This window comes from Lacerta agilis, chromosome 6, assembly GCF_009819535.1.
Source record: "Lacerta agilis isolate rLacAgi1 chromosome 6, rLacAgi1.pri, whole genome shotgun sequence".
In the NCBI taxonomy this organism is placed as follows: Eukaryota; Metazoa; Chordata; class Lepidosauria; order Squamata; family Lacertidae; genus Lacerta; species Lacerta agilis.
Genome location: NC_046317.1, coordinates 38,940,924 through 38,964,346, shown reverse-complemented (window position 1 = coordinate 38,964,346; position 23,423 = coordinate 38,940,924). Strand labels below are relative to the sequence as shown.

At 42.5% G+C, this 23,423-nt stretch overlaps 1 protein-coding gene across 5 annotated transcripts in view; it reads right to left on the bottom strand.

The window, feature by feature from the left end:
* Positions 1 to 23,423, bottom strand: part of SSBP3 (single stranded DNA binding protein 3) — a 172,478-nt gene that overhangs the window by 8,439 nt on the left and 140,616 nt on the right. For 2 of the 5 annotated variants that reach the window (XM_033152055.1, XM_033152054.1), the window contains exons 6-11: positions 11,315 to 11,395; positions 10,365 to 10,424; positions 6,715 to 6,781; positions 6,524 to 6,600; positions 1,495 to 1,583; positions 1,323 to 1,371 (exon numbers count right to left, since the gene is read on the bottom strand). In XM_033152055.1, the coding sequence (XP_033007946.1) occupies positions 1,323 to 1,371; positions 1,495 to 1,583; positions 6,524 to 6,600; positions 6,715 to 6,781; positions 10,365 to 10,424; positions 11,315 to 11,395 (423 nt within the window). The remainder of the gene's footprint in view (positions 1 to 1,322; positions 1,372 to 1,494; positions 1,584 to 6,523; positions 6,601 to 6,714; positions 6,782 to 10,364; positions 10,425 to 11,314; positions 11,396 to 23,423) is intronic. The other 3 variants (XM_033152057.1, XM_033152058.1, XM_033152059.1) reach the window with 3 other exon arrangements.

Sequence of the window (23,423 nt, the reverse complement as noted above, 5' to 3'; positions counted from 1 at the left end):
CTCTTAATAGATTCCACATCAGTTAAGGATGCACACAAGGGAGGGCAGTGGGAACGAGCACACTAGCTCTGTCCCCTGGCCGCCATTGGATGGCAAACGTCTGAAGCAGGGAGATTCCTGTACTTGTGGCAGTTCCCTACCCATTTTAGAAGCCTGATATTCTGGGTTTGGAAAACACACAAGAGTCTCTACACGCAGGTCCCGCTAACTGAACGCTTGTTATCCAAAAATTCGCTTATCCAAACATGTGCAAATTGTGCTCAAACTTTGCTATACAAACGGCTGATTCAGATATCTGAACGGCTGGACTTGTGAGAATGGTGTTGCTTAATAGTGAGATTTATTTTCAATGGTGAGCCTGACATTTTCCTACTGTGTATCCGAGCCCACAAGCAAAGCCTCTTCCTCGGTCGTTGAGATGGAGGCCAAGTTGCTGTCCCTGAACGGCGAAGAACATGTCAGAGCCAAGCCCACTGAGTGCCAGCCAGGTTGGCGGCTGGGACAATGAGGGAGATGCCAAGGATGAAGAAAAAGAGGAGGAGGAGGAGGAGGTTGGCTTCCTTCAGGGCTGAGCAAGTGAGTTTCATCACTGCAGTAGCTGGTGGAGGAAGAAGAGGAGTTGGTGCTGATGCCGGCCTCAGCCTCAGCATAGGCTTCACTCTTGGCCTAGGCCTCGGTGCCAGAGGAGGGCAAAAAAGGGAGGACAAATAGGTGGCGACTGCACCAGTGGAGGAAGCTCCTTAGCTCAGCCCCACATGCCTTCCCTTGACTGTCCTCGCAGGCTCATGCAGTGGCATTGTTGACCAACTAACTCACTGGTTAGATTCAGGCAAGGCAAGTGGAACTGTTTCAAAAATGGGCAGAAAAGGGGTAGGCCGGTAGCACTTATCAGAGATGGAGGAAGAACTGGGTGAGGGTGAGATCATGCCAGTGCAGATATATAGTAGGAAAATGTGGTGTTCCTCCTGTTGCCTTGTTTTATCAGGGAACGCGGTGGGATTTCCCAATAGAAAACAAAGGAAATGACTGGCTCGTTATGCGAATGCTCACCTAACAAGCCATTTCTCAGCAACACATTATGGTTGGAAAGCAGGACCCATGTGTACAGGAGACTCCCTGATTCAGACTTTCTCCCTCCAACTCATGAAAGGAGACTGGAATGGTGGCTGCAGTGTGGGCATAGTCAGTCTGGTTGTCCCCACTCACCCCTACAGTAGAATGCCAGAAGACGGCAAATGAGAGGAATTCAAGTACTGCAGGAAAACTAAATTATGAGGGCCAAGTTTACAAGAACAAAGGCATTCTAATAAACGGACACTTACTGAATTAGCGCTGTTGGGATTGGGCCATGGTCTACCAGCTCCTGGACCCCTGGAGTTTGAGAGAAAACAAGCCTTCAGCATGTACGGAGTAACAACGTGAAACCAAAATGATTTCCACATCTAGAATTGTAAGAACGTCAACAGAAAGCCAGCAGCATGGCAGGTGCCTTACATGTTAATCCCAGGCATGCCGGGCCCTAGAGAGTTGGGTGGAGGTCTCATTCCGCCGCCATAGTTCTGCAATGATAACCAAGGATCAGTCTACCATAACGAGAAGGGAAACCGGAGAAGAAAAGAGAAAGGAAAAAAAACAAACAAAAACGAGAGGGTTAGTTTGTGAAAATGAACTTTAATTAAAAAAAGATGATGATGATAATGAACATATAGGCAAAATTATCTACTTCAAAAAAGTAAAACAGGGCGGCAGAATTTCTCAATTTGCTCTCTGACCAGGCAAAGGATTTTTTTTTAAAGGGGGAGGGGGAGAAAATCTTAGAAGCCACCCAAATTCCCATCTCATGGTAGGAGTGTACCAGGAATGCCCAGTGGGCTAAGGCTTCTGGCACTGGCCAATGCAGATCATCAAGGTAGCTGCACCTAAAGGGTATGTAAAATGGTTATCTTGAAAGGTAATAAACACAAACAAACAAAACTGAGAAAGAGAGGCTTCCCCCACCGCCTTGTCACAGGAAGCCAATAGGGAGAGGTAGACATGAAAGAATTAAGATTACTTGTTTAGTGTTGTGGTGGGAGAATTGCATGGAAAGAAGCAGGAAAAAATGTGGGGTGGGGTGGGCAGAGGGTTCTGCTTTAAGGAATACAAGGCAATGAGCAAAGTGACGGGGTGTTCAGAAAGAGGAATAGTGACAGTACAAAGGTTTGCAACAGCTTCTAAATAAAGAGCATTCAGTTACAAAACAGCAAAGCTGGCCAGTCACAAAACCGCACAAATCTTTATTGGTGTTCATGCACAAGAAAGAGAAGACAATTCTTACACCAGAAAATGTCATTTCTCTCCCACTAAACATGACTGGCAAACTCTTTCGGTTTCCCCAACACAGACCAAAGTTAGAGCATAAATTCCACTTCTGTGCACCAGTGAGATATTACAGAACTGTACTAGGTCCCACTTGTTCCGCAAAGGAGATCTAAAAGATGAAATCTGACAGAAAGGGCGCCAATCTGTCACAGCTGCGAAGCCCACGGAAAGCTAACGATTAAGGGCCGGGGATGAAAAGGCAGCTTATTATGGAAGTCTACATGTGAGCACTTGCTGAAACACCTGAAGAAGCCGCTTCCTCCCCACCTCTCTGAAGTCGTAAATCTAGATCTAAAGTCAGCGGCTATGGATTCAGATTTCCTTGGTTCCTGAAAGACAGATGACACTTGGCTGGCTGATTGGCTCCCCTCCAAACATGGCTGCCCTGCAGGGTCTGATGTAGACTGCACAAAGCAGAGAGGTGGTTCAAAGCGGGTTCCTCTTTGAAAAGAGTTTAAAGCAAAATTGCAACTGGCTTACATACTGTTTATAACCGATGCTTTCACCCTCTTGGAAGAGCTGCTCGCTGCACACGAGGCGGAGCTCTGCTGTGATTTTGTTGCAAGGGTTTCTGAGGAACCCTCAACTCTTGAACGGAACACTTCGGCCTTCCATTTCTCCTGACAGAGGGCAGCCACAGCTGGCAACAGATCTACTGATCATTAGCCGATCAGTACAGTCTATACTCCTGGCAAGCAAACAGCCTGCTTGGCTGAATATTAGACAACCTGGATAGTCACAATCTCCATTTTAAAAAAAAGCAAATCAAAGAGCTTCACTTGCCTCACTAACTTCAGCTGACTACATGGGACAAGTAGGACGGATCCTTCCTCACACTTTCATTAATGACATGTTTAAACTCTTATTGGCTGGGAACAGGGACCAATGCTATTTTGGAATGAGAAGCAATTACCAAAGGGAAAAAAAAACGACTCCCCCCCCCCCACAACTCTGCACCCATAGCAAGATAAACAAGAGCTAGACACGGGGAATATTCATCTACACACATTTCATGCACGGCTTTAGAAAGACTCCACGCACCTACACTTAACAACAGCTGCAAATTCTACCACTGCAGATGCCTATGTAACTACAACTCTAATGGAATGAAATCACTCTTATGTACGCCACTTGGTGGGGAAGGCAAGCACCTGGCTTGTCCAAGTTGTACAGCACATCCAAAAGTTTTGAAGCAGTCTTTGTTTGGCTGACGCAACTAAAACAGATGCAAGCTGTTATAATAACACATAAGGGACTATTAAGAGCTTTGTACCCATCACTAACAGTGCCAGACCATTAAAATAGATAACAAAGCTATTGGAATCTAAGCTTGCCAGAATGATTATGATGCAAGCAACCCCCCTTTTTTCTTTTGCTTTCCTGGAGGTGTGTGGCTTCAACTGGCGTTCAAATGGACAAGTTTGTACTTTGCACCAGTATCAAGAAGATCAGTTATTTATCTTCCTCTTTTGCACCCTCCTTCAGATGCTATGCTGCACAGCCTTTCCAAACCTGGGGGGGGGGGGTCTCCAGATTACAACTTTGACCGTTCCTGACCACTGGTCATGCTGGCTGGGGCTAATGGGTAACAACTTAATGGTCCTGGGTAGAAGGAGGCTGATGTATTATGATAAACAGGATTAATTTGTGTAAATTAGATGCAGAAGATTGAAACGTGGGCTCATACTGCACCTATTCCAATTGTTTTCTTTGCAACGATGCTGTCACAGAGTTATCAAGACCTTTCGAGTAAAGTTGCTCCTAATAGCAGGCAACTATTATTCTGCCCACTTTCTCCCGGTCTAAGCCCTCCTTCTGCACTTGCCTATGCCTCTTGCTCAGCTATTGCCAGTCCTAGCTTCAAAACAGATGGTCTGACTTAAAGCCTTCTCCTTACACTTGCTGACCCTGAGGTTAATCTGGTAATAGCAGCAGAACCTTAAGTGCTGGGCTGACTTATCACAGGTGGCTACCTAGGAATGGTGTTTGTAAGGGTCAACACTTTTGCTGCAGCTGCAGATCCAAAGAACTTCACAGGCTATTACTGGATGAAAGCGATTTGCAAAGGAAACCCAAGGAAACGTTTTATGCACGTCCCCCCTTTAAAGTGGTAGTTCAACCCTTTAAACGATTATGATTTCCCAGTTGCTGAAATTGACAAACCTGATAGTATTAGTAAAAATGACAGAGGAGATGGAGGGGAAAGAAGCAAGCAGCTTTTCTGACATGTACTAGGCCCTGATAATACATCCCTTGGTATGCTGACATTTTCTTAGTATCAGTTTTAGTGAGGGACTCATGGTGTGCTGGGGTTCTGGTGTCAAATCTGTAGTCGGTTTTCTATGGTGTTCTTTCAAACACTGAACCAAAATCATGGCTTGGAAGGCTGTCTGAACTGAGCCACTGCACAGATAGCGAATCCCAGAAGAAGTTTCAGAAAGTGCAAGGGACCTCACTAAAATGTGGCTACTGGTTATGGTTCCCCTGCAACTGTTTTCTGAAGTGCACATGTAGCAAGCTGGTCATCTCTAGTATCAAACCATGTGATACAGGTGCCTCAATCTACTGGATTGGACACTACAGAAAACCTCATTGTACAGCTGAGTATTACGAATGACCCAGCTTTCCATATGGTTTACATGAGCAATGCTTTAAGAGACCACGAGTTAAATGATCATCTGTAACTGTCCTAAGTCAATGAAAATCTGTCTGAATGTCCCTAAAGTTTAATATGAGAAAGCAAAGAGAGGTATCTGAGCTTGTCAGGTTTCAGGAAGAAGCATGCTAAGAGAACAAGGAGAGAGCAGGATTGCAAAGGAAGGTCCACAGAGAAGCGGCAAGCCTGTGAAAGAAGAGATGCACATTCCTCAGTACCATCTGTCAACACTTATTTATAACAAGTAAATATACATCATGCACCTCAATAACCTGATCCAACCAAGGCACAAAAAGTGGACCAGCTGAGAGACTGGAGAGAGGACCTTGGTATCTCTCTCTCTTCACCATCTGATTCCATCTCTCCCTTTGGAAGCTTCTCACACTGATCCGTTGGCTCAGAGAGTCCCAACAGAACCCACAAAACAGCTGTATTGCAACAGAATTAGGTATCTAAGAGCAATGGCTTTCTAGGCAGCCTATGAAGTTGTCCAGATTCTTAAGGGTCAAACCTTGAGGTCCGGATTCAAAAGTAGCCTTCCCACAAACTGAATTGTTCCTTCCATCCTCACAAGGTGGACGTGGGGAAGGAGCTTTTTGCTGTCTTCTCCCCCCCTCCAAACCGTTTCCCCTGTCCAGAGTCTCCAACCCTCTGATTTTGGGGAGATGCAAGGGGCTGCAGAAGGAAGGGGTGAGTAGGTGAATGCCACCTCCCACAACGTCCACTGGTGGGAGCTTTCCCGGAGTGGAGTTCTGCTGAGGAGATGCTACCACCGGAGATAGCAATGCTGGGATCCAAGACTGAACCAGAACTGTATAAAAGCAGACACGGGCCATGATTGGCCAATGACATGCATCTGAGAAGTAACTTGTCAGTTCTCCTCTTCCTTCCATCATTCCTCCTGCAGTATGTAGTAAATGCGAAGTATGGACATCAAATACACATTGCTGTGCAGCAAAAAAAAAAAAAGCACCTTTTTGGTCGACCTGCATAGTTGACAGGGTGTCTGCCGGTGCCATAAAGCGCAGAATAGACTGCAGCAAATTTTATTATTATTATTATTATTATTATTTAAAGTGAAATAAATTCAGCATTGTTCTTGTAACCCACCTAAGGGTTAGCATCCTAAGTTGTAAGATTCCTTCCTGACCAGAGTCCAATTAAACCAGAGTTTGCCCATTTGGATGAAAAGAGCAAAGATGGAAGGTGGGAGCAGGTGAGCACATGAAGTACGTGATATGAGGATGTTCACTTCTGAAGCCATAACTAGATGTTGGGAGGTGGGATTCTCCCCCCCCCCCAATATCCAGACACATGTAAACACACTAATGTAAAATGCATTACCGCTAATGGTGAGGAAGAAAAGGTTTGGGAGGAATGGAAGTGCTCCTAGCTCTTCAAGCTCCCAGAGGCTGCTTTTATGATGTTTTGCTTGCTAACTTCATAAAGTAGCAAAGCTATTGTTTGGCACTGGACAGGGTAGGAAATGCTCTGCCCAGGTTTTACCTGTGGACCTGGACCCATGGGCCCCATTCCTCGTGGAGGATTCATCCTTTGCATCGGCCCTCCCATGTTGGGATGCCCTAGCGAGAGAAGAGAGACAGGAAGGTGTTACTTTATTACTGGAGAGTAATGCACTTGGTGAAAGGATAGGCCAAGGGGAAAGAAAACCTGCAGACAAGCCAAATCACATTTACCTTGTTGTCGTGTGGGGTCCATTGAGTTGGGCAGCAAGGGCTGTGTACCAGGAACACCCCCTGGAGGCTATGAGGGAAAGGAAACAAGTTTGAGGAAATCAAATACTTGGGAGATGCACAGTACAATTATCGATATTGCTTTGCTACATTTGCTGCTGCAATTAGAAAAACCAGTCATGGGCTGAAGGCCCTTTTGGCTCAGCTGCTTTTACATCTATACTCAAAAGCATTAGACTTCAAGGAAATGGGTAAATTTGCCGATGAGGGTGAGGGTAGAACAGCCCCCTTATGCTATAAACCCTGCATTTGTCTCATATTGCCATTGTGTGGGTGTCTGCAGAGGAAACCTGGCTGATTGGAGGATAGGCTTAATCTTCCCTAGAAATCCTCCTTCAAAAATCGAACAGGAAAACTCCCCCCCCCCCATTTCCCTATAGTGAAAGGTAGGTATTGCAGAGGGAGCGGGATGAAAAAACCAGCATTTTAAAAAGCACAATTTCTTTTTATTAGAAAAACGTAACATATGGGACATCATTTTCACAATACACATGTAGGTGGAGAATGGCCTCAGCTTCATTCCCCGAATGGGTAAGTGATATCTCTTATTTATCCCAGTTCATCTATCATCAGTTCCCAGAGTCTTATGTGTGCATGGTTGAATGCTACAACCCACTTGTCTACTAGCCCATTGAAAAAAGGGGGTTTCTAGGGGAGGATTAAGCAGTCCTTTCCTCTCAGTTGTTGACGGTCTTCTAGAAATGCCTTTCACCTTCGCATTACCTTGGCCAAATGGGCTTACTGACACAATTTGTAATTTTGTCCACTCCTGGCCTTCTTCAGAAAACAAGCCGCCTTTTCTATAGTTCATGGGCACTTTGAAAAATCATGCTTTTCATGCCGTAAAGCCAGAGTAAAATAGCTCCAGGTGTTTGGGTGGGCTAACTGACTGTGGCAACTCCTTTGATGCTAAGTACTCTTCTAGGTTTGGTTCATAAGTTCATCTGTGTTTATCTAGTTCATGGGTGTTTTGCAAACACCCCCTCCAGTTACCTGCTAAATATAACCATCCTACACAAGCACCTATATATTCCACAAGCATATTGAAAATGCATACACCGGAGACTAGCTAACTTAAAAAGCCCCTCAATGAATGGGGACCTAAGTATCTTATGGACCACTTCTACAAACACCACCCAGCCTAAGCTCTTGGATTGTCTCAGGAGGCTCCTTCTTGTTCACAGTGTGGGGATATAGGGTAGGGCCTTATCAGTAATGGCACCTTCATTTAGAAGCCATGCCCTTCAGGGCCTTCTTTGACATAAACAACTGCCCTCCCAGGTTTTTTGGAGGGCTTGGTTGAATCTGCTCTGGAGTTTTAGTACAGTATAGCCTGCATTACTGCACTGCTGCAGGTTTTAATGTGTGAACTGCTTTGTTTTATCAGTAGGTTTATATTTATTTTCACTGTAAACTGCTTTGGGACCACTTTGGAAGTGAAAAGTTGTATTTAAATTTTTATAAAGAAACATATATAGGTATAACAGTGGTGGAGTTTACCTGCACTGGCAGGTTAAGTTTTGATCAGGGTAGAATCTGCACGCATGTTAAAAATGTTGTGAAAATGCTGCTTTTTAAAAATTGTTTTGAAAAATGCATTGAATTTGCTATAGCTCACAGTTGCCATCTAGTGTCACAATTGTGCTTTGCGTTTCACAACACATTTGCAGCTGCATAGCTGAGTCCACGGTTTACAAACTCACGGGGTGTCACTTTTTTGCGGGGGTGCGAAATAAGACTCGAGTTAGAAAGATCATGAACTTCCATCTTTGCTGCTACCTTTTGGTTTGGGGTACCTTTACTCCAGTCTCAGCTGCACTAAACGCCTAGGTACCTGACATTTTCAACAATGACATCCCCGTTGGAGAAAAACATAAAAGCTTTAAAATGAGCCAAGAAGTTTCTTAAATATACCATTTCTCTCTTGCCTAATTGGCTAGATCTGCTTTCCTAAACATCAGTCATTGCTATGCCTTCATTCATTGGCTTAAAATACAGAAAGAGGAGCAGGCTATTTTTTTAAAAAAACAACAACAAATGAACAGAGTAGCACCTGCATATTTTGCCTCATATTTTGGGTTCAACAAGGGCTGAAGACTTGCTTCCCCTCCACTTCTTTTTGTGATGAAAACTTGAGAATCCAGGGAAGATGGTTTATCAGGTGTGTGGGGGTGTGATACTCTCCTTATCCTCCCTGCAGATGCCCATGTGTGCATATCCCATTCCTCATGAATCTATCATATATCTTCATTTTTTAAAAAAAGTTGTCATTCATATGCAGCCCGAGTCTCACAGTGAAGGTCCTTGAATGAAATGCTACTGATGCCAGTGCAATTTTAAGGTATACATTTGGGAAATGCACTGCGTTAAAGAAAGTTATCTGTTTGCCAACACATATGACATTTCATCAACAAGGGTGATAGGGTTTCCCCTTCTTTTCTTACTTAACAGAAGTGAACAGATTATGATGATGCCATTTGTATTTAAAATACGTTAACAGGTTTTGTAGAAACGGTAACATTCCTTTTTTTCTTAGGCAACAAATCCTTTCAACTTCATAATGTGCCTTCCATATTTTGATAAAGCTGGAGAGAAAAGACAGATATCGACTCTCTCTCCCTAGTTATAAGCAAGTTTGCAATTTGGACAATTTCCTTAAAAAATATTTTTTTTAAAAAAATAGCCCAGATCCCTCTTAACATCACTACTTAATAAAAGTTGTTGGCTGTAACTTAGATAGAGAACTGGTATTTATGGGTCCCTTAAGGAGGTATGCACAGTTCAAACAAAATGGACAGAGAACCTCTGCAACTGAGGATAGGTGAGATCTAACATAGCCAAGAACATGCAAACTCTCTGCTCCAGTTTTGGCAAGTCCACTTACAAAGCCGTAAGTGAGTGTGATGGCACTGGATGTACATTTTTTTTAAAAACAACATGTACACCACAATTATTTTAAAAATCCTGCACACAGTTATAAAAAGGAATTTAAACTGCATACAAGATTCTTTATTGTTGTTGTTATTGTTTTGGAAATGTGCAGGTGGTTAGTGTATACGGAGGACAAAACTTTCAAGGGCTACCTAGTCGTGATGGCTTTATGCTACCTCCAGGAATGGAGGCACAGTGCCTCTGAATTCCAGTTGCTGGGAAACCGCAGCAGGAGGGAGAGTTTCTGCCCTCATGTCCTCCTTGTGGGTTTCCCCAAGAGGCATCTCTAGTTGGCTGCTCTGGGAAACAGGATGCTGAAACTAGATAAGGCTTTGGTCTAATCCAGCAGAGTTCTTGTTATGTTCTAGCCTCCTACAGCAATTTCAAAGAGGAATTTAATGTGATCTTTGGTCAAGAAAGGCCAGAAAAGCAAGACACTCAACAGGATGGCAGTTTTTTAATTAATTTTTTTTTTGGCATTTATTATCTTGTGGGCAAAAGATCACCTGAGAGCTTTACAATTCCCCCTTTAAGAAATGAGGTGTGTATGTCTGTGTGTGGTAACTCATTGCAACCCCGGTGTTAAAAAGTACATGAATGAAAGAATAAACATCTTAAGCCTCAATCGTGCTTTAGCTGCAAATACTGAAGAAATACAATACCTGGTTTCCCATTCTGATTGGGGGCCGGGGACCTCCTGCGTATCTTGGTGACATAAAAGGCTGTAAGCATATAAAATTAGTTCAGTGGCAATGAACACTCAAAAGTGGAAGTAAACATTATAACCACTTCCTTCACAACTGCTCTTTAAAACACTGAAATTGATTGTATTTCCCTTATTCTACACACGTACACACAAACTCCCCAAACCGAGCATTTGATTAGCAGAACATTTCTGAGGTGAATTCCAGGCCAAATGAATGAAAGATTTAATATACTGCGTTCCATTCAACTTGTAATTAGACTTGACACATATACACACAGAAGCGTTTTTTAAAAACAAAAAACAAAACAAAAACCCCAAAACCCTGCTGATAAATAAGAAATATTTAGACTCTTAAGTCTTTGACATTTGTTGTGCTTTATTTATTTGTTTGTTTAAGGTTAGGGTGGTTTAATAATTTTTGACAAGAATTAAAATTAGCACAAGTGAAAGTACCAAGCGAATATTAAGATACTTTTTAAACAGATTGGTAAATGAAAGTGCGGTTTGGGGAGGGCAAGAGTTTAAAACATTTCAATGACAAGTAGTGAAAACAAGCACTTAAACGGTACAATGATTGTCTTAATGCTGTTCGGGGTTGGGGGGAGGATTAAAAAAAATGATATCTGTATGTAAATTAGCATGTCTGAAAATCGAAAGCTACTTTGTAATCTGATGTCAATGGAACAAATGCAGCCAAGAGGAACAGACTTCCTAGCGGAGGTGAGATGAGGTGGAATGAAAACGATTTTGGGGTCCCGGGATCTTGAGTGGATGTAAATTCACAACGCTCCGCAAACTATCCTGGAGCTGCTCACGGGTTAAGTTAGCGGAAGGGTGTGGCTCCCACATGCTTCGAGAGTTCACACAGAACACACATATCACAGCAGTGCCCTGCGATGTCTTTACCTGACTGTGGGGTCCCATCATGCTGTTGGGGTTGTGAGGTGGAGGCTGTGCGTGTGGCGAGGGCTGAGAGCCAGGCGGTCCCTGTGAGGTTAGATAGCAGAAGGTGGTTATAGGTCAGGCACATGAATGTGCAGGAAAAGAGCTGGCTTAACAGGAGAAGCTGGCGAATCTTCACAGGGAATGAATGTTTTGTTTCTGAACATCGCAAACTTCCAAAAGAAAAAGAAATTGGGGGGCGGGGCGGGATGCGGGCAAAGATCCAATAACTGTCAAAGCACATCAAATGAGTTGTTAATTCTGAGTGAGCGACACAGCTTGTGCCCTCTGACATTTATGATGGGATTGCTAGTGAATCCAACGCTGGAACTGCTGCCCAGTGCTGGAATTTTACTGCTGTGCGGACAGACTAAAATAGGTGCAATGTGTGGCAGCACATAACCTGCGAGCAAACATTTTCATTGCTGAACCTTAATAAATGCAAACTGTGATCTCAATTAACACAAAAACTCTCCAAAATATATGGAGTGGGGGTGGGGGAAAACCTGCCTCATCTAGTCTCACACTGGAAATTGCACACATGGCATCGCAAAAATGCAACATGTCCGCCAACTGTGCCCTGGCATCTGCCCGCGTTCAGGCACGCTTTACTCAAGTTATGTTATTCAGCAGATTTGGGTAAAAAATAAAAATAAAAATTGCAAATCTGCGTTGGCCGTATGGATCATGATATGGGTCTGGGCAATACAACTTATGCAAGCTGAACAAAAAAAATCCCCCAGGTGTACTGCACTGTACAGTTTCGGTCTTCCACAACCCTGCACTATTAAATGCATTTGGATAAGTGCTTGAAGAACACATAAAAAACTAGCTCACCCACAATATATTCCTATTAGATTAGCAATAGTACTTTTCTGTGTTTTCATTTGCCACTTGGGTCAAGAATTTAGTACAAGAGAAAGTTGTTAATAATAATAATAATAATAATAATAATGCTTAATAACATGTTTCCATGCTTTATCTAGACTTCCAATTCTAGGAAGTTTGTAGTAGCAGCAATAACTTATCATTTCTACACACAAGACTATAGTGTCACATTTTTGAGACCAGAAATGCGGTCCTTCACCAAGATTAACTATCTATTGAGGCAACAATTATTCTTGCATGCAGATATGTTTTTTTTTTGCGGAGGGGACGGGGAACAACTTATATGCGCCTGAGAAGAAAAAGATTCATTTGTACAGTTTCAACCCTGCAATGCAGGGCTGTAGGATCAAACATCATTTTAATTCCCTCCATTTCTGGAATCCCGGAAAACAAGAAGTTTATTTCAAAAAAGTGTGTTCTTGAACATGAATAACCAGATTCGCACTATGATGTACACATGTTCCCTGTGTAATTTTTTCTCTCTCAAACAAACACAAAATTGTAATTGGTCTGGAAAGCAAACAAGACTTGTAAGTACATTATGAGAATCAGCTACACACTTCAGGAAAAGCAGAGGAACAGATGTTCTATACCTGCCATGTTAGTAATTTCAACAAGTGTTCGCCTTCTAGCTGCTGCCAGCAATGGCACGGTTTGTTACCATGAGCAATTTTCTTAATTAACAGACATTAATTAGCCATTTAGCAATTTTGCAAGCATTTGTTTAGCAGCTTTCCTAAACATGAATACCACTGTGATAATGGTACTGATTAGAGGATCCCCTAATTAACAGTACAGGGAAGGAAAATTGAAATCACATAAATTTAAAAGGGGAGGGGAAGTTAATGAAGGCAGGACATATTTGCACCTGCAAATCTTTTGTACTAGGGAAACTTGAGTGCAATGTAAATAAAAGAGGGGGAGAAATTGTTAAAGTGTTAACACGGAAAGATGCAAACAGAGCTCTAAACAGAAGCAGACACTCTACTGATCCTCCAGGTTATGTTTACGTGATCGTAGAAACTGATTTTCCTTTGCATTAATAAGATCCATTGTACATAGGCTACTAATACTTGCTCATTAACTCCTTTAACTGAGAATTAAGGGTTGCTTATCGCAGGGTATTTTTTTCTCTAGTACTGATATCTATATACAAAATACGTGAATATAGTGTTAGGTATGAAGTATGTTTCAAATGTAGCTTCCCCCCTCCCTTTCAAATACTTAAAGGCAGAGAATTAGACCCCTGCTATCAAGTATTTTGAAATGCATGGGTAACCTTTGTACCTAACAAAATCAACTTTTAAGAAGCAATCACTGTGCAGCAAGGAGAATTTGTTCTCAGCGCTAGCTTATCATGTGCTTTGACCCCTTCCCAAAACCAAAAAAAGTCCTTGTACCTCTTTAGGTTCCAGAAAACCAAAAACAACTTTTTCAATTACACACAATTAAAGGAAGGGGAGTTGTCAGGAGCATACTGCAAGTAATACAATTATTTTAAAGTCAACTGAAAATGGTCTCTGGGATGGTAAACACATAAAGTTTGCACAATTTAAATTGGAACAGAAAAAAGTTGGCTGCTACGTGGATGCCTTTGAGATGCTTCGATCAGAGCACTCCGTGACCTCTGATACTTTTATGTAAACACTTTATCTTCTCTACACCAAAGAAACTCCCACTTTAAATGAAACTTCTACTGAGTAATTCTCTGTGTGAGGTGACAGTGAAGCTCAACCCAACCCAACGAAATGGCAATGGGTAGGCAACTGTTGCTGCTATCAGTGGTAGCTTGCTTTCATCCATTGAGACTACCTAAGCCCTCTCTGATTGCCTCTAAGCAGTAGCTGCATATGAGTCCTAGAGCTTAACATTTCCACTCTGTCTGGAAGAACAGTGTCAAGATCTCCATGATTACAGAATCCCAATGAGGTGTGAGTATGATTTTCATGGTAGAGGAGGATGGGAAGCATCAAGGTTCTTTTAGAACAGGAAAAGTCAGCACTGGGGTTATAGGCAACAGCAACATACCGTGTTTCTCCTAAAATATGACACCGTCTTATATTTTTTTTCCCTCAACCAAACACAGTATGGCTTATTTTCAGGGGATGTCTTATTTTAACCGCGTCGCATTGGTACGCTGCATAGCCACGCCTCTCCAGGCTGTTTTAATGGGAGGTGCCACGTCACTATGGCTTATTTTCGGGGTATGGCTTATTTTTGGGGAACGGCTTATATTTCGCAAATACATAGAAATCCTGCTATGGCTTATTTTATGGCTATGTCTTATTTTGGGAGAAACAGGGTAACAGAACGTAGCCTAGAACCTAGGTTGGATTCATTCAAATGCATAACAAGTGCTCCTTGTCTCAGATATATTAACATGTACCTCTGAAATGCCTTGCTTCATGACTCCCACATTTCTATCAAACATGTCAATGGTAACCTCAGAAACAAACTCTTATTTTAGGTCTATTAACATCATATTTGAAGTAGCTTTGACCAAGAAGCCATGTAGCTAATATGATCTACCTAAGTCTCCATGGAATAAAAGAATTGCCCCATTTCATCAATCTAATTTATTTTATAGCATAGTTTATATGCAAGTTTATTTTATTCACATCCTAATCCCACCTTTCTTACACTGAGCTCCGGGCAAAGTACGTACATACAGAGGAGAGGAGTCTGGTGCAAAGCTCTCTGCAAAATGAATCTCTCTGGTTGAAGTCCAATGGTATCCATTACCCCATTCTAATTTCCCCTATAAGAAGTGTGAGAACATGGAATATTTTCTACTAAAGACATAACCTAAAGGATTACAGTACTTTGCTTCACCCATGTTACCTAAAGAGATAACTTCTTTTTCTGACACACTGTAGTTTGCAAGCAGAAATAATCTGCTGTTAATTGAAAAGGGTGGTGAAAAGAAAACGACAAAACCATTATCTTTCCCAACTGTATCATTAACCAAGTACTAAAGGAAATCCAGCAGTTCCAAATAAGAACCGGTTTTGGAAAGCTCAGAGCAACTACCCAACTATTCAACTACTTCACATACATTCATTAATGGCAACAATCAAGTAAATTGGTTTTTAAGATAAAATGTTCATACGACTGGGGGGGGGGAGAAACAAAACACCTCACAGAAGTTAAGAATACTTAACGCTGTACCTACTACTTCACTGCAACTACAGAACAGCAAGTAGTGACCTACAGGATTTACATTCTCATAGGTATTCACAAACACAAGAATAAAAGTTCCGTATGAAATAATCCCTTTTGAAACCTTCACTTCTGATCTTACATAGCCAGTACTCGCCATACTCCTATAATGTAGAAGCTTCTCTGCCTTCAGTTATCAACCTCTCCTTACTTGAACTTATGAGCAAATTATTTTGTGGTTCTCCTATATTTAAATAATTAAAGGCTAAAACACAAATCTAACACAACCTTGCCTAAACCAGGATTCCTGCCTCTCCACATAATAAATGTTGAGAGATGAACCTCAGGATTTTAAGAAGCCAGTGCCAACCTTCATCAATTAAGTAGACATCACAGATTTACCATTGCTGAAGTGCCCACTAGTCTCCGTTAATGAACATGGCCAATACAGAATGAAGTTATTTATATCCTTATATTTATCCTGCCTTTCTTCCATCATGGAACGACATATTGATTCCATGGAGTAGTAACGCAGATGTGTTATTTCTGCATTAATGCCTGCAGACATAATGAAAGACCTTTCTTGACCAGGAGTAAGTCACAGGATTATGCACTTTTAATCCTTGTTAAGAGGGCAGCCTCAATCACCATGTAATATTGATACAAAAAATATATATGCTTAAAACTATGATCAAGGTGGGTAGGACAAATTTGTTTTAGACAGGAGGGAGGGTAAGGCAAGGGACAAAGTGATTTCATGGCCTGTTCTCCATTTCTTTACCACAGTTTAAGAGAGCCATTTACAGTCGTACCTCGGGTTACGTACGCTTCGGGTTGCTTGCGTACTTTTCGGGTTACGAACTCCCGTAACCCGGAAGTGTGATCCGTGCATGCGCAGAAGCGGTCCACGCATGCGCAGAAGCGTTCTGCGCGCTTTGCGCATAGCACGTTTTTCGGGTTATGTACGTTTCAGGTTACGTACAGCGACCCGGAAACAATTAAGTAATTAACCCGAGGTACGACTGTATATTTGAACCAGCCCTAGCTGTCCCATTACTTGAGGTCTATGCTACCAATAAGCATCCACATTGAGAGGTTTCTTTTGCAACTGCAAAAGTATGTATGGCAACCAAATTCCATTTGTAGCAAAATGTCATTTAGAAAACGGTTGAGAAGTAGCACTTTGCCAGTTTGGCCATTGTACATTTTTTGTGCATCAGTATTTCCAAATTAACTAAAGAAAAGGACGATTATAACAAAAATCCCAAACATTTTGGGCTTGGAGGCACAATAGGAAATAAAATAAAACATCCATTTTACAAAAGACACTGGTGCTGCTCAGAACTCCCTCCACCAGCAACATGCAGAGAAACCTTATAACCTCCCTACAAAAAAACTCCAAGCCCCAGACCCTTCTCCAAAAGCTGCCAACTAACCAAACCAAACACAATTTCTTTAAATTTGGGGGGTGTTTGGTGGCCTTGGAGGGGATTTGGGAATACCACCGTGTCCACAAGTGCCACCCTGGGGACCCCAGAAGAATACCATGGATAAACATAGCAAGCCTAATAAAAATTCTGTAAAAGAGAAATAAGCCTGGCAAAACCACAGTCTTTCTTTGTATCAGCAAGCTACAGAACGGTTAATGGCAGACCCACAGGTCTTTCAAGAAAAAAGAAAAAAGCAACCAGACACAGGTGTAAGATCAACTGGTTGAAAAATTGCAGGAGCTCTGGAGCTTGGATATGATGTGTGGTTTTTAAATATTCAAAATATTGAATCTCATAGCAGATTGTGAAGCATATTAGGAAGGATCCCATAACACTGAGAACAGGCAATGGAATGGTACTTGAACGTCAAAGTTGGCAAGTATTATGTGACTTTTTCTGGAAGGCAGTGGGGAGGGGGATAATCTCAATCATTAGAGACAAGGAAAAGGAGCCTAATGTACATAGGGACTTTTCCCGCACAGCCACTCACTATTTCACAGTATTTGACATTAGCCTCAAGGACAGTGGAAAGCCTCTGCTGATTATCACATGCATAGTGAATGGCAGAGGACCGTAACAGGTCGGTCAAGAAGTCCACGTTATGCCCAATTTCTTAAAATTGTCAAGTGACAAGATCCAAAACAGAACCCAAACATCCCTGCCTCAGTTAAGAACCCCCTTTGTGCACCAACTGCACAATATAAAAATACTGATCTTTATCAAAACTTAGAACTGTTTTTCTACAGGATGCAAGGATGACAACTAGCAAAAACGTTTTTTTTTTAAGCATTCCCCACAGAGGATAGTTTTACTAGCCCTAGTTAGACTGGACTTCCTCATTAACAGGTTCTAGGGGCTGGGGACAAAAAAGCTCATCATCAAGCTTGGCTTGTGGATTTTCAAAGGCACCTGCCTAACCACAACTGCAAGGATGGGGAACCTGTGGCCCATTATGTTGTTGGACTACCGGCTCAGGATGGAACACAACTTGTAGAAGGCTACATATTCTCCATCTCTGCACTACTGAGAAGAGGATGCTGGATTAGATAGATTCTTGCGCTGCTTTTAAAAACACGGGTTGGTTAACACAGGAACAACTAGCACACCCATATTACACTTACAGAATCATAGAATTGTAGAGTTGGAAGGGAAACTAAGGATCACTCAGTCCAACCCCCTGCAATGGAGGAATATGCAGTTGTCCCATACAGGGACTGAACCTACAATCTTGGCATTATCAGCAGCACACTGCCCTCCTCAAAAAAACCACAACCCCTTGAGTCAAAGCAAAAAGGAGATTTTGCCTTTTGTGGTGTATCTCCTTTCTGGAGCACTATCATTATACATAGCACTTTAGAGAGTTGCATAAGCAGGATGGGGAGGCAGCCTCTGTTCCCACAGACCTTACAATCTGAGAACAGTGGCATTCTGAAAGAGGTACATCGTCTTTCTTAGAAGCCTGGGAACTGGAAACACAGAACGGGGCTCCCTCCTTCTCAGGACTGATACAACAAAAGCTTAGAACTGGAATTTGAAACTAGGAAACCAACAAAACAGAGCTGCTAAATAAATAATAATAATAATAATAATAATAATAATAATAATAATAATAATAATAATAATTTTATTTGTACCCCGCCCTCCCCAGCTGGAGCTGGGCTCAGGGCGGCTAACATCATGAAACTAAGACAGTATACAAAGAACATAAAAACAAGCAATCAATAAGCGCTATTTCTTAGAAACCCAAACCAGCTGGAAACCAGAAAGAGTGGGATGTAATGTCCGTCTGCTCTTATCCAGAAACAAGATTCATGCATCTCCTGGGTAAGGATAGAGGCACATTTTGGAAGTGGTATACAAAAGCTGGAGTCCAGGAAGCAACGTTTTATAGATGACCATGGAACCGTCTCCCTTGGAGGTTTTTAAGCAGAGGTTGGATGGTCACCTGTCATGTATGATCTAGTTGAGATTCCTGCACTGCAGGGGGTTGGACTAGGTGACCCTCAGGGTCCCTTCCAACTCCACGATTCTATGACCCTGTTGTCATAAGCAGCGTTGGACAAAAAGCTGGTTTTTAGGGACCGCTCACCAGATGACCCGCAGGCCAAACAGAGGCTAAGCACACATTGTCATTTACTCTGTGCGCTCCCACTGGTGTCTGAAGCAGAGTTCACATGATGGTGGCCACAATTCTGTAGTCTGTTGAGAAAGACTGTTGTTTGATGTGTTTCTCCTCGAACCAGCTTCTATCAAATTTGAAAACGCAGGCTGCAGTTACACTGAAGTATGCACGGATCAGGCAGTTGTTGCACATGTGTAGATGACAGGGGTTTGCAGTCGCAGGGAACAAAATCCGATAATGCCTATTGGATGAAGACATCTCCACCCCCTCACAAGTGTGTACAGTAACAGCAAATGTGACTTGAAACACAGCAAGGGGCAAATGACCTTGCTGCATTTTAAGCCACTAATGTGTACGTTCCCTAATACGTAAGAGGAAGTATTAAGGAATACTTAATATATTAAGTATTAATGTATTAAGAAAGCCTTCAAAAATCTGACCTCAGAGGATCCCAACTTATAGGAAACAAACAGAGTTCCAGACCTTGACGCCTTGGCTTTCTGCATATAAGCTTTCAAACATGTTCTCACATCTATCTTGGGCCATGCCCTCTCCTAACCACCTATGAATAATATAATCATAGAATTGTAGAGTCGGAAAGGACTCTACCACCCTGGTGCTGCCCAGATGTTGTTGGACCATTATCCTTGGCTTTTGGCCATGCTGCTTGGGGCCAATGGGAGCTGTAGTTGAAAACCTCTGGAGGAAAAGGCTGGCACACAGCAAGGCTGCTTGAGCAAAAGATGAAAACAACTTTTGAAACCTGGATGGTTATAACCTTAGCTTCAAGGCTCTGAGATCTAATTCATTTCTCCAGTTATTAGTTTTTCCACAGAAGAGAAGGCAGCCACAAGGGTGTCAAATTTAGGTATACCTCAGTCATCATCAGCAATGCATTTTTAGGAGAGAATACAGTGTGAGAAATTACTAGTGGTTTTGGTTCCCGTGTGGAAATTCCATTGCAGCTTCAGAATCTGTATTCTGTTGGGAAGGTGGAAGCAAAATGGCAGTGAGGCTCCTCCATTCCTGCTGCCATGTGATGGTGAAACAATGGCTATCCATGCAGTTCCCATGGCACCTATGGATGAGTTGGACCTTCACATCATGTTTCTTCTAGGAGAGAGGAGTTGGACCTACACTGAGCAATTTCTGCAGTTCCAGGAGAAAGTGCCCCTCTCCCTAAGCCAACATCTCAGGCCCAGAAGCGACACCGAGACAACTACTTCCTGCTACTTGACTAAAAAACCAAGGGGAGAGTAGCTAAGAGACAGAGGAAGAACCAAGAAGCTAAAAACAAAATGAAGAAAATTAGCTAAGGTAAGATGTATGCCAATGCAGAGCTAAGTAGAAATTGCTACCAAGAATTGCCTAGTAGCCCTAGGGAGGAAAAGGCTAAGAGCAGGGGGTCCTCTCCTCCAAGTAAGTCATTTTCTACTTCTTGCCTCCAAGATCCCAGGTAGGGGAAACCTCATTTCCAGAATGTCCCTCTGCCCATATCCAGGAAGTTGCAAAGAGATTCAAGCATGCCCACACTCAAGTGTATCATCTCAAGCATGAAGACCCTTTCTTTAGACTCAGAAAATGTTCTCCTGTGCCTCCTGGAGAGACATTAGAGTGATTCCACTCAAATTACCAGTTTTAATTAAAAAGGGGTCGAAAATCAATTTCTGCTTTTAAACAAAACTGATTAGCAAGTAGGTTATTGCAATTCACAGCAGCAGAGCTTTCCCTAATTCTTTAAACGAAAGCGACTGGCGTTGGAAGGGCATTCATCTAAGCATCAAGACACCCACGGTCCTTTATATGATAACGCCCGCTTTAAACACACACTTTTCCCCACAGGAGATCAAAAAATAATGGTTTGGGCAGGGAATCCCAGTGGTTAATTTAATCCACTTCCAAGATGCATTTGTGTGTGTGTGTGTGTGTGTGTGTGTGTGTGTGTGTACTGGAAGACAGGGGAGTGCTGGAACAACAGCTGAGTGCATGCTGGGGGGAAAAACCCCCAACAAGAAATTGTATGACACTCCCAGAAAATTCAAGACTTTGCGAAGCATTTTGTTGGCAAATGACACACAGCAGTAAATTGAATCCTCATGGCCACATTAGCTTGCAAGAGTAATGCTCATGACAGGTATCTCTGGATAATATAACTGCAGATCTACAGTGAGGGCAAGCATCTCTGCAAAAGTGCTGCATGCTCTTTCTTTTAACTTGTTATGCAGCAGTGGGAGGAGCTGGTGGCTTGGGGCTGGCCGAGAAACGGCAACAACAAGGATCTGAAAACATTTGCTACTTCCTGTCTGCTACCCTGGGGCCACTAAAACTGCCTTGCTTGGATATAAAAAAACTGCGGTCTTACAACCCCCTCTCTTCTGGTGCCCCATCACCAAACTGCCCCCGCCTTCTACCTTTTACAGCCTAGCTCAAGATTCATTTTCCTACCTTCTCTTAGGAAAAAAACAAAGCAAAAAAATAAGAAAAGAAAAGCCAGAGCTCTGGATATTGTTATCTCTGTAAATATTTGCAGATGTTGTAGGACCATGGAGAACTGCAATTCAGCAGAGAGTGAATGCTCTCTCTCCCCTCCCCCCTTACATACACTCAGTTATAAATCAAGGAATGAAATGAACTGCCTGCTAATGCTTGTTTTAAAGATACAGAATACAAAGAGCCAAGGGAAGCCAAACTGGAATCTTTGGGAAGGAGATGCAAGCAGCTAAAGTATCCCAGGGCCTTTGCATATAATCAGATCATTGCAGACCCTCCAAGTGTCCCTATTTTCCAGGGACATCGCTGAGTTAGAGAAGCCATCCCAGTTTCTGATTTGATTCCAGTATATACCACTTTTCCTTAGGATGTCCCTAATTTTATTGGAGAAATGTTGGAGGGTATGGAATTATCTGACCCACCCTGAGCCACGTGAAGGCAATCATGTATAGGGAAGGTTTTTTTTTTTTAAAAAAAAATGTTTAATGTTTTATTATGTTTTTATACATGTTGGAAGCTGCCCAGAGTGGCTGGGGCAACCCAGTAAGCTGTGTGGGGTATAAATAGTAAAATTATCATAAATGGAATGGAATATCCCTATTTTCATCAGAGAAATGTTGGAGGCACAGCAAACTATGAATCAGTTTCATGTTTGTTCTGCGCAAGCTGTATGTGATCCTTCACAAATGCACTTTGCTTGAAGGGATATTACATATTCCAAGCATTTGAGCCACAATATTTTGTACCTGGGAAAATGCAATTCTTCAAGATCTTCAAGCATAGTTCCTTGCAGTTGTGATTGCTGTGGGGATTATAGTTGCACAATTGCTACAAACACTTTCTAGCTATTCTTCATGACAGATACAACATGCATATACACATTTCTGGTCCACTCCCCCACACTATGTTTTATTTGGTGCACTTAATTTGTCCTGACGTAAAATGCACACTTAAAGACACTGGAGTATTCACTCACTCACTCACTCAATGCATTTATTTCCCACCCTTACTCCAAGGTAAGGTTAACTGATTTTTTTCAATGAATCCAGGGACACTTTTAAACTTCAATGGATTTTGTATGGGGACTGATTTGTAAATCCCGGGACTGTCCCTGGGAAAAGGGGAAGTCTGGTAACTTTACCCTAAGGACCTCAAAGTAGCATACATGGTTCTCCACCTTCCCATTTAATTCTCACAACAACCCTGTGAGGTAGGTTAGGCTGAGAGGCAATCACTGGCTCGGGGTCACCCAGTGAGATTCATGAGTGAGGATTTGAGCCCTTGTCTCTCAGGTCCTGGTCCAATACCCTAACCACTAAAGGAATGGTGAGAGAAGAACAAGCAACTGTGCACTATCATGCAATGAGCTACTTTGGATGATTTTATCATGGCTTAATCAATTAACGAAGAAGCTCCCCCTGCCTCACATGCAGCCAAATAGGCCCTCCCTTTATGTGAGATCTGATTAAACCAGGAAGTCTGTATAATTAACCAGAGTTTCCCATTCCATTCAAACCTGGAAACTATGGTTACAAGCTTTAATACAAGGCAGGATGTTAAACCATGATTTAAAGCTGTCTTAATATCATGGCTTGCTCCCAAGCTGGTAACCATAGTTTCTCAGTTGGTACTAAAAGAAGAAACTACGGTATGTTCAATTGAAGTCTTCCTGGTTTGTCTGGTCGTGTTGTGATGGGAGGAATAAAGTGGTTTCATATGGAAGGAAATAGCCTGTTCATACTGGGAGTAATAGTAATACTCCCCCCACCCCACCCCCGTGTATTCCCAATTTTCCACAGGGGTGGGGAGAAGGATTGTATTCCACAAAGCCGCTGTGTGAGTAGAGCTTTGCCCCCCCCCCACCTCCCCCATCAGCCTCCAATCTGCTCTGTGCTTTCCCCAACTCTCCAGAGCAGATTTGGGG